The following is a 10,598-nucleotide window of genomic DNA, read 5'->3' as shown; positions in this document are numbered from 1 at the left end:
AAAAAAAAAAAAAAAAAAAAAAAAAAAAAAAAAAAAAAAAAAAGGTTGAGTTTTCGTCTCTCTGCCCCACTAGCCTATAAGACCCCTGCAGTCACAAGTGCGTCATGTACTGCGAGGTTCTTTCTGTTACCACCCCAAACCCCGTGTTTTCTGGCCAACTTAGCATCGCATTGACGTTCTTGAGTAGACCAGACGAGACCAGCTCCACCCCTCTTTTTCCAACAGGCCCAAACTATACAAGAAAGCAACAAGTACTCTCCTAGCGCGACTTCTGTTTTTTTGTTAGGGGGGTGAACACAGGTAATCAAAGATTGCCGCGAGTAGCACGAACTAAAAAAGCAACGAACCGAAGAAAGAAGAATTAAATGAAAGAGAAAGAAAGAGGGAAAAAAAGGAGAGCATATCAAAAACAGAGGACAAGAAATTAGTTGACTTGGGAACGATTACATATAACCATATTTGATCAGACTTAGCGACAGTCATTCACTAAAGAGTCAACAAGAAGAATAGACGAAGACGAAGAAAGAAACCCCCCATTTTCCCCAAAAAGGAGCAACACAATTGCCCAACCAGGAACCAAATATCCCCAAGACAAAAAGGTCTAGACGAACGAAACGGCCGAGTCGAGTCGATCGATGGCAGCGCGTGCTCCCAGTGCCGCGCGATGGACGGCGGGGCTCCCATAGCGCCTCTTGAGCGCTCTTTTTCCGAGATCTCGGCCGCGTCGACGAGGAGCCGGAGTAGCCATCGCTCTACTGTCCGCGCCTCTCGCAGGGCCAAGCTTGTCTCTAACCCGTCCAGCTCCACCACGACATCGTCCGTCGACGCCCTGGACAAGTCTCTGACCTCATTTCCCTCTTTCTCGCCCGGATCTCCGCAGGAAGAAGACCGCCCTGTACTTCCACTGGACTCCCTCGATGGCGCCTCGTCCCTATTGTTCAAAAAGCCCGATGAGACGGCCAACAAATCGCCTTCACCGCCGAGGCCCGCCGTTGCGTCGGCAAAATCCGCCGCATCGTCCATCGTTGCGAGTCTGACGGCCAACTCGCCCAAGCCGCAGGCATCCTCATCGACGTTTACATCTTCGTCCAGTCAAGCCCGCAACGCCCTGTTCGACGATGCGCCGCCGCTCACCCCCAACAAAATCCCCGGCGCTCTGCACCTCGCTGACGATGAGCACATCGACCGTCTCATTGCCAGGCACGGCGCCGTTGGACTGGTGCGCCAGATTGCCGAAGACCTGGCCCAGCGTGACGCCCAGATCTCGGCGTTGCGTATCCGCTCGAGCGACAGGGAACGTGCCCTGAGGAAGATCATATTGGAATGCGGACTTTCAACTCTAGACCTCGAGACCCGCCTGCGTGCTATCGAACACGATGCCGCGAGGGGCCAACACAACCGTCAAGTCTCGGATCTGATGAGCGATGCCATGACAGACAGCGTCTCACAGGACATTGGTAACTACGCTGCTGGTCAGGCGACGGTGCGTGCATCTAGCAATGGTGCTCCTCCTGCCGAGACCGACAGTCAGGCTCAAAACAAAGGGACCATGAAAATGATAAAAGATTATTTCTGGGGTGGCGGCGGCGGGGGCAGTGGCAGGAATAGTCGCGCAGGTAGTGTCAACGGAGACATCCCCAAGCAGGAACGATCCCAGCAGACGGTCATTCGCGCTTTGTCCTCGGCCGACAGGCGCCCGACGCTAAATGAGGATCTGTTCACGCCGCCCGACGGCGAGTCAGTCCGAAGTTCAAGCAGGGCCTCCAGCATCGTCAACGGCGCGACCCCCGCGAGGAAGAGTTCCATGCCCTTTGCTGCGACTCTGGTGCGACTGGTTGCCGGCAACAATGCCGCCAGCGCCAAGATCGCGGATGGTCGTGGTAGGGCAGGCAGTTCCGGATCTGCAGCCGGAGGATCCCTACGGACCTCGTCTGTATCGAGCCAAAGAACGAACGGGTCGACTCGTACGGTTTCTACTCAGGGTGGGCCAAAATCTCTGATGTCGATGCGGAGGGTCACAGCAGGCACACTAACTGCCCTGCCGCCCGGTGCAGTCGGCCGCACTCGACCAGAGGATCGATGGGATACGATGGTCGTGAGTCCAAGTTTGGAGAACATATCCCGGCAGGAGAGCTACGGCCCGGTCGAGATGGACAAGATCCTTCCGTTGGAGGGACAGCCGCCGACCCTATCCCAAATGAATAATAACTACCGGGGTTCCGGGGAGCTCACGGATAGATATGGCTTCATATATGATCAACAGCGTAAGAAGCGGCAAAGGGCGGCGCAGCTGGCCAGTCAGTTTAGGGGCAGCGGGTCCAACAGAGTCGAGCTACTTCAGAACGGTAAACCCAACCTGGCTGCCATTATCACCGAAGACAGTTCCAGTTCGAAATGGGACGTCGCTAGCGAAGGCCGCCCCGGTTCTCCGTCTTCTACCGAGGAAGGCAAGTCGAGCTACAGATGGTATGATTACTTGAAGGTTGTGACATTTCAGTCGGGGGCGGAACGCACCACCGAGCTACTTTCCGACACCCCCGCCACAGGCGCTGCGGGTATCGAAGTGACCGAGGGTCCAGATGCCCCCAAATCCCCCGGGTTACCCGTGCCCGGCATAGTTACGTCAGAAGAGCGCGGTTTCGTGCCACCGGCGAGCACACCGACTTCGGCTGTCGACACGGGCGACGCGACAGTAGTCGCCTCCGAGAGGGAGCCGGCGGCGGCGGCGGCGACTTTTGTCAGAGACGAGGCCGAGCCGGTGAAGCAGCTGCTAAACCAGCTCAACAGCCTCCACGATGATCTGCAGAGGAAGCGGATGGACCGTTGGAACGAGTTCCTACGCAAGGTGCGGGCGGAGCGGCGCAAGGTGGGAGACTCTGCAATTGCAGATGCGCGCTTTCACCGCATGCCTGAGACAAAGCTTGCCGATGGGGAGCTGATCGGGATCGCAGACCTTGGAAACAAGGGCAAAGTAGGCCGCGCCAAGTGGAGCGAGTTCCGCAGTCTCGTTCTCGGTGGTATCCCCGTCACGCTTCGTGCCAAGGTCTGGGCCGAATGTTCGGGTGCCCTGGAGTTGCGAGTGCCCGGCTACTATGATGATCTTGTTTCTCGGCCCATTGCCGAGGACAACGCAGACGTGGTGACGCAGATCCGGGCTGACATCAACCGTACGCTGACGGACAATATTTTCTTTCGCAAGGGTGCCGGCGTCGAGAGGCTCCACGAAGTGCTGCTTGCATACTCTCGGCGCAATCCCGAGGTTGGCTACTGTCAAGGCATGAACCTGATTGCTGCAAACCTGTTGCTCGTGACGCCATCTGCGGAGGATGCTTTCTGGCTCCTGGCTGCGTTTGTCGAGAAGATCCTTCCTGCGGGCTACTATGACCACTCGCTACTTGCCAGTCGAGCGGACCAACAAGTTTTACGGCAGTACGTTGCCGAGGTGCTCCCCCGGCTCTCGGCGCACTTTGACGCTCTGGGAATAGATCTTGAAACAATGACGTTCCAGTGGTTCCTATCCGTCTTCACCGACTGCCTCTCGGCCGAGGCTCTATTCCGAGTCTGGGACGTCGTTCTGTCCCTGGCAGGCGATGGTTCGACCTTTTTGTTCCAAGTGGCCCTCGCCCTGCTCAAGCTCAACGAAACCCAGCTTCTCACGCAGTGCACCTCTCCAGCGGCGGTTTACACGTACATCAACCACCAGATGACGGACCACGCCATCAGCATCGACGGCCTGGTCCAGGCATCTGAGGGTCTCAGGAGACTGGTCAAGAGGGAGGACGTGGCGGCGCGGAGGCAAGCCGCCGTGGCTGCCGAGCGTGAGGTGGCTCAGCAGAGGGAGCAGGAACGCGCTGCCAGGACCGAGAGGGTGAACGCGGCGCGCGCATCGCGCAAGGCTGTCGCTGCGGCGGCCGTTGTTACTGGCGAGAGCGTGTGTGCGAGCCCGACGGGCACAGCCACGCCAAGCATCGTCGCGTCTAGCAGGAGCGTCTCACCCGCGCCCCCGCTGTCGCAGCCAGAAGTATAGCATGGGGAATATCACAGCATCTCTCTTCTTGGGTGACGCATTCTGGAGAGTAGTCTTGATGGCTTGTGTGATCGTCGTTTGGGGCCTGCAAAAGAAGAAGAAGAAAAAATCAGCGAGTAGTGCTCAGCGCAAGAGCTTGGAGTTCATGTCTTTTACCCTCCTTTGATTTCCGTTCTAGTTGCTGTTTCTTCTCAACTTTCTAAACGCCTCATCCTTTTCCTGGGTTCTCCTTCTGGGCATTCAGCAAGCACTCGGCGTTTTAATCCTATTCTCGATGGTTTTTTTTTTTCTTTTTCTTTTTTTTTACGTCCTGACAACGTCGTCGGCCGCTACAGTCATACAACCACTTTTTTGTTCCTTATTTCTTTTTTTTTTTTTCCATTTTCCTCTCGTCACGGTTTCTCCAGCCTCTTTGCAAATCGTTATAGAATGGGAAAGCTCATTGATACCCCCTCCACCTCTTTGTCTCATTCAACAAAATTCCCCAGCAAATTCCCTTCCCAACCCGATAACATTTTGTACTTTAATCCAAGTGTCTATGTGCTTTTTTAATCCAATAGAAAAAGAAGTCGGTATTGAGTGAATACCGGTTTATATTTACTTATGATGGCGTTGAATATATGCCCTGTTGATCTATCGACACTGGACAGTTACAAAATCCTCTATGGTACACTATTTTCTCACTTGTATTTAGACACTGTAAAGATGGGTAAGGGGAGAACAATTAAAGATAGGGGGTCCCTGTTTAAACTTCTTGAACCTGTCCACCTCGGATAAACAGAAGGACAAGCTATTTCGTCGTCATGTCATCCCATAGTCACAGGGCATGAACTGTGTGGGAGAAACTACTGCATACTAATTTCCTAGAATTCCCCCATTCAGATCAAATGATAAATCTAAATTTATGCGTCCAGTTCATAGTGGGAACCCTTGGTTCTTTGCTATGCCACCTAGGATGTACCCTGTTTATCTACTCGAAAAAAAATGTAAAAATTTGTTCCTGTCCTCAAGGACGCGAACCCAATCAAAAAGAAACAAAGAAACGAAAAAAAAAAACTCCACGAGGGATGGCCTATTGATTGTGCCGCCGCCATGGCAGCATCTCATGCGGAAGATATAGAACGATGGACAATGAAACAAGAGTAAAAACGCCTTGGTCTGATTCCAAGTCTCACAGAACTACATTTTTAGAATTAACGGCAAGGGGTAATTTTCTGTGTAGATGAAAATTATGCCCCAAGTTAAACACAGGATTTGGGTGGTTGAAACAGTTCCCTTTGGCCAAAGGCTGTTCTGAAGTATGCATGCATAACCGTCATTTCATAATCATACCGGTACAGTAGAAATCGAGAGAAGAGATAGAGACAGAGAGAGAGAGAGAGAGAGAGAGAGAGAGAGAGAGAGGAACAGGGCCAACTCATGCGAATTGCCTTTTGAGATCCGTCCACCTCCTTGTCAGAGTCTCGTGTTGCGAGTTGATCTGTTTGTTGTTGTTTTTTTCTCGAATTAGCAAAATGTTCCTGTTTGGGAGAATTGTGTTCACCGTATTGCCATGATTGAATGTTACTTTGAAGTTGCTTACCTCGGCATATTCCATTTTGGTCTTTACCAGTTGCTGCTCCATCTCTGACATCTCTTGCTGAATCCTTCGGTTCTCCTCGTGCACCTTGTCCATCTTGGCGAGTAGACCCTGCTTCTCCTCGGTCCATGCCTTTTCGAGCTCGGTTGGTTGTTCTTCGAGTAGGGTCCGGAGGGTCTTGGTCTGCTCCCGTAGCGACTCGGCCTCATCGCGAAGCTCTTGGTTCTCCACCTTGAAATGCACTAGTTGCGTCGCCAGAGCGGCCTGCTCGCTATCATGCACCTGAAGTTGCTCCTCGAGTCGGCGAATCTTGAAGGCAGAGGCCGTGTTTATGGCTCGCAGCTCTTCAATCTCGGCATCGCGACGAGTGATTTCAGCCTCGCGCTGTCTTTCCGCCGCCGTCTTCTCCTCCCATTCTTCCGTGTATGCTGCAAGTATCTCTGGAGTAATCTTGACCTCGCAAGCGTCCCGGACCATCTGGTCTGCCCTATACACCTCCTTGTCGATGTTGGAAGATGAGCTGCCGAAAAACCCATTCTCTAATATCCCACCGGCGCTAGGAGCAACATCAATATAGACGTCGAAGAGTCGATCGCGCAGGAAAGCCGTCAGTGCCGACATATCCGAGAGCTGCAGCAGAGCAGCCGCGTTCTTCTGCATGAGCACCACACCAAACTTCAGGATGGCCGAGAGACCCTCGGACAGTATGAGGTCGTAGATGCGCAGCACGAGCTGTAACGGGAATCTGTAGGCGAAGAGGGTCAAGAACCACTGGGTCGCATACAGGTGTGATGATATGCCCTTGCGGTGGAGGTGGCAATACAGAGCCGGTTCGAGGTCCTCTATAAGGCGCTCGAACAGATAGAGGTGCTTGTGAAGCCCCGGCATGTCGTGTATGAACAAATCACGCAAGTGGTAGTGGTTCATCAGCCGCACTAGTAGGCAGAAGGCCTCTTCTTCGGGCATCTGCGTATTTCGTATAGAATGTAAGCATTGGAGTGAGTTGGTCCATCGTAGGACTAGAATTGAAAGAGACCATTTACTCACGTTGAATAATAGCGGCATGACGAGGAAATTCATGCCCTGCGCATACCCAACGGCTTCGTCAAACAGCGCGTATGCCTTGCAGACACCATATAGACCCTCTTGAAGCCCCTGTGACGCTGCGAACTTGGAGAAACTTGTCCTCATGCCCAAGTCTTTGCGAATGACCTTTTCCAACTTTGCGAGGGCCATCTTCTCCTCCTTTTCACGCTTCTTGCGTTCTGCCAATAACCTGGCGGCAGCCGCCTCGGCTTCTTTGGGATCGACAGCTGGTGCTGCGCCACCCGAGCTTCCGCCATCAGAGTGGACCGACGATGCCGAAGACGCCGTCTCGCCCCGCTGCTGAATGCTGAGGTTACTAGTGTTGCTACCGGTACCAACCGAGCTACCACTTTGCCTGTTGTTAGGCTTCTCCTTGTCTGTACCCCTGGCAACCAACTCGCGGTATACATGTTCAAGCCCCTCGTTTTTGCTCTGCGCCAATGTCTGCCAAACAAGACCTCGGATAACGTTCGGGATGCCCACCGCAATGGCCCTGTTTAGTTCCTCGGAACTTGTTCGGGCTACAGCGGCGTGACCCTCGTAGACCAACGACTGCCACAGGTCCCAGTCCACAGGCTGCCCATCGGCGACTGCGGCATCCACGCCCGAGGCGGTGCCCGGCGCTAGGCTTTTGTTTGGACTACTTGGTAGGGGTGACGTAGGCGGTTGTTGCACAGCCAAACCTTCCTTGTCGTCGGCCGTCGTGTTCAAAACCGGGCTAGACACACCAGTAGTCGATTTTGTGGTCGCAGGGCTCTTGTCGTCTTCTGGAAGGGTAATGCCGGCCTCCTCACGCATCCGCACAAGCTTAAAGCGGTCCTTCAGAGTGTTCCGCGCCGCCGCACCACCGTTCTTGCCCTCTTCCTCCAACCGACCAAGTATGTCCGGGTTGCTGGTTAGAGTTGTCACGGAACTAGCCGTGTTCCTGCGTGGGGATACGGGAGGTGGTGCCGGAGCCTCTTTGTCCTTTGTAGAGTTTCGCGATAGCCAAGCAAAGGGGCTGGTCAGTTTGCGCGTAGCAGTGGCAGGCGGAGGAGGAGCTGTGATCGGAGGCGGTATGGGCGGTTGCGGGTTGACCGTCATGGCCTTTGTGGGGGATTCGTTGGCAGGGGGAGACCAAGGCATGGAAGGCAGTGCATTCGTGATGCTGCTCAGCGACAAGGTTTTAGGTGACTCCCGTGCCAGGACAGGCTTTTCATCTGCAGCTCCAGTAGGCGAGGGCGTATTCTTTATGGCGGGCGTCTGGGTCTGGGCTTCTACTGGGGCAGTTGTCTGTTCTTTGTCGTCCAGGTCGACTTCGTTCAGTTCTCCATTGGTAGAGGCCTTTGATATTCGCTTTCCGTTAGGCTCGGACGTGCTGACTGGCTCTGGAAGCCTTTCATCGTCATCGATGGAAGGTTTGGAAACTGGCGGTACTTTTGGTGACGGTGGTGAGACGGCAGCTGGCTCGGTGGCCTCGTCTGCATCTGTGGCCTCTTGCTTGGTTTCTTTGTCCTTTGTAGCATCGCTCGGGCCTTGGTCCTTGGCAGCCTTTTTATTCTTGATTTTGTTGAAGGCTGCTGCCAGCTCGGACTGGTTATCGTCGGAAACAGGCTGCGTGGCGGACGGTTTTCTCCTCGTCAAGGAGCGGATCGAGGCTGTGTCGGGCGCATCTTCAAAGTTATCCTGTGAAAGAGCCATTTTAAGCCCCCGTTAGTTGTCTGATGCTGGTAATCCTTCTCAGAGGCTCTTTCTTTGCAAAAAGTAGGAGTGCGATTTTGTTTTGACGACGTCTTGTTCAATACTCCCGTCACGCGTGGCTAGGAGCTTTGTAGGTCATGGGGGTTGGGTTGGGCAGTTTGAGGTGGCGCTGAGGTTTTGGAGAATAGTACACGCAGACAGAGAGAATTGAAGGGAATGCAGAGTCTGAGTCAAATGAGGGCTTGCAATGCAATGCTGGTTTACAGTGAACGGGCAGGGACGAAACAAACAGTCGGCCGTGGCGGGTATGTTTTAAAACTCCAACCAGTTCTAGTATCGTCCGGTCGTGGGTGGGAAGGAGGGATGAAGTGACGGGATGTGACGGGGGCCTTTGGCTTCGTCCTTTCTCAACGTACCGTCTCCTTGTCCGAGTCACTTGTAGGCGACACTGGCCGTACCGGTTCGCTTGTCACAGGCGCAGTTGACTCCATTGTGGTCGTGTTGACCTGGTCCGCCATTCTGTTTTGTTTCCTGGGTTGGTTGGAGCTACTCAAGCTGGAATGCCACTCTGTCTTGTCTGCAACCGGCTGGGGGGCAGCAATTGTCGTTCGTGGGGTTTATTACTGAAGGGTCGGCGTAGTCAAGCTTTACTCCATGGAATATGGGGCGTTTTGGCAGGCAGGTAAGTCTCCGCCCTCCACTGCCTTCATTCCTCCGTCGAGTCTCGTCGGGAAGTTTTTGTCCTTTTTTGTCCTTTTTTTTTTTTTTTTTTTTTTTTTTTTTTTTTTTTGGTCCCTATGTCTTTTCTTCTCTTTCTCCCACCGCTAATTTTCTTGGCAATGATTGCTTTCTGTCGCGTCACCCCGTCCAGGGAGGAACCCTCGCCTGCCTCGGGTGTGGATTTGTTAGCGGCATACGGGAGACCAAAATGTGCCAAACTTTTTCGTTAAGGTTCGACACGGTCGTTGGTTTTGCTACTACCAGTACACGGTGGCAGTTTGGTCTGCACCTTGGCTAAGCTGCATACGACGTGATGCGGCGCTAAAGGAGGAGACTGGTGTTCGGGGGTGATGGCTAAGATAAGGTAGCTATCCTTATTTGAGCGAGGTACCTGTCTGCAGGTTTGTGCGTGCAGCAGTCGAGGCTAGTGTTATTGACGAGATCCGTGTTCGTTCGAAAACCAAAAATGAGAATTGACAGGGTCGGCCGTGGCGGCGGATGAGGTTTGGAATATAATTACAGCCAGGGTCAGGGAGAGGGTATCCTTTAGTCTAAATTTCTTGTTGGTACTGTATTCCAGGCTGTCTGTCTGACGTGAGTAGGAAGAGGCTGGCGAAGAGACTGGGCATGGGAAAGAGAAGGGGTCGGTCATTCGTTCGTTCATTCAATAATTAATTAGGTCATCATGGGTTTCCGTCTGTGTACGGTACTTGAGGCAAGGAGATGCTGGTTGGCAGGCAGACAGGCATGGAGACAGGCACCTACCGGGAGGGAGATCTACAGTAGTCTAGAACTAACCTATAATAAGTACCTCATAGTCCGTCTTGTGGCTGGTTGACGAGTTGCTTTGCTACAAAATCGATTCCGATTCCTGCAACACTCGCAGGACGCCCACAGACTCTCTTTGGAGATTAGCAATTGAGGGTACCTTCCTACCTATAGGGGAGGTAGGTATGCTATAGAAAATCTGCATCAATCCGATTTGGCATTGACCACAAGAAGTAGACGATACTTTCCTATATCCCTTGCTCCATCTCTCTTTCTCGCTCGTCTTCCTGACTAATTGTTACTCGATAGTACTGTAAATTAGATGTGTTTTGTTTTGTTTTGTTTGCTGGCGAGCTAAGTATGCCCCTGGACCCTCTCAAGAAACCCGCACTTCATTGGTAACCCCTGCAGCTATCCAACCCGGTCGGTGGATCTCGCATGCAGGACAATGCCCCGCACCCATTTTCCATTCAATCGAATCACTCAATCATTTCGTCGAGAAGCCCCGATTGCCGCTCTTTTCCTCTTTTCCATTCAATCTAGGTCCTCTGGACTTTTTTTTTTTTTTGTTCTTCTTCCAGTTCTTCTTCTATGTCTTCTCTTTAGCACCCAAAAACTACAGCGGCTGGGTCCTCCTTACCGGAGCTAACAGAGCTAGGTGGGGTTCATGTTCCTTGGTTTCTCACTCCGCCCACCCACCCACAATGTTGTTTGACAATCTGTCAGTTAATCATTTTG

General features: G+C 52.9%; 3 protein-coding genes across 3 annotated transcripts in view; 1 reads left to right on the top strand and 2 right to left on the bottom strand.

Moving 5' to 3' along the window:
* PpBr36_06390 (uncharacterized protein) overlaps positions 1-1,023 on the bottom strand; it is a gene marked incomplete at both ends in the record, with an annotated part of 1,863 nt that extends 840 nt beyond the window's left edge. The window contains one exon of the mRNA XM_029893535.1: positions 612-1,023. Within this exon, the coding sequence (XP_029746467.1) occupies positions 612-1,023 (412 nt within the window). The remainder of the gene's footprint in view (positions 1-611) is intronic.
* PpBr36_06389 (uncharacterized protein) lies at positions 665-4,027 on the top strand (the record flags this gene model as incomplete). The annotated part of the gene is made up of 1 exon (XM_029893534.1): positions 665-4,027. The coding sequence occupies one exon, from the start codon at positions 665-667 to the stop codon at positions 4,025-4,027; it is 3,363 nt and encodes a 1,120-aa protein (XP_029745880.1).
* Positions 4,028-5,444: 1,417 nt separating this feature from the next.
* Positions 5,445-8,890, bottom strand: PpBr36_06388 (uncharacterized protein; the record flags this gene model as incomplete). The annotated part of the gene is made up of 4 exons (XM_029893533.1): positions 5,445-5,507; positions 5,610-6,572; positions 6,654-8,357; positions 8,789-8,890. The coding sequence occupies 4 exons, from the start codon at positions 8,888-8,890 to the stop codon at positions 5,445-5,447; spliced, it is 2,832 nt and encodes a 943-aa protein (XP_029745881.1).
* Between the last annotated feature and the right edge of the window lie 1,708 nt (positions 8,891-10,598).

Source organism: Pyricularia pennisetigena (assembly GCF_004337985.1).
Source record: "Pyricularia pennisetigena strain Br36 chromosome 4 map unlocalized Pyricularia_pennisetigena_Br36_Scf_6, whole genome shotgun sequence".
Classification (NCBI taxonomy): domain Eukaryota; kingdom Fungi; phylum Ascomycota; class Sordariomycetes; order Magnaporthales; family Pyriculariaceae; genus Pyricularia; species Pyricularia pennisetigena.
Note: the sequence above shows the minus strand (reverse complement) of the source record. Positions and strands in the feature narration are given on the sequence as shown.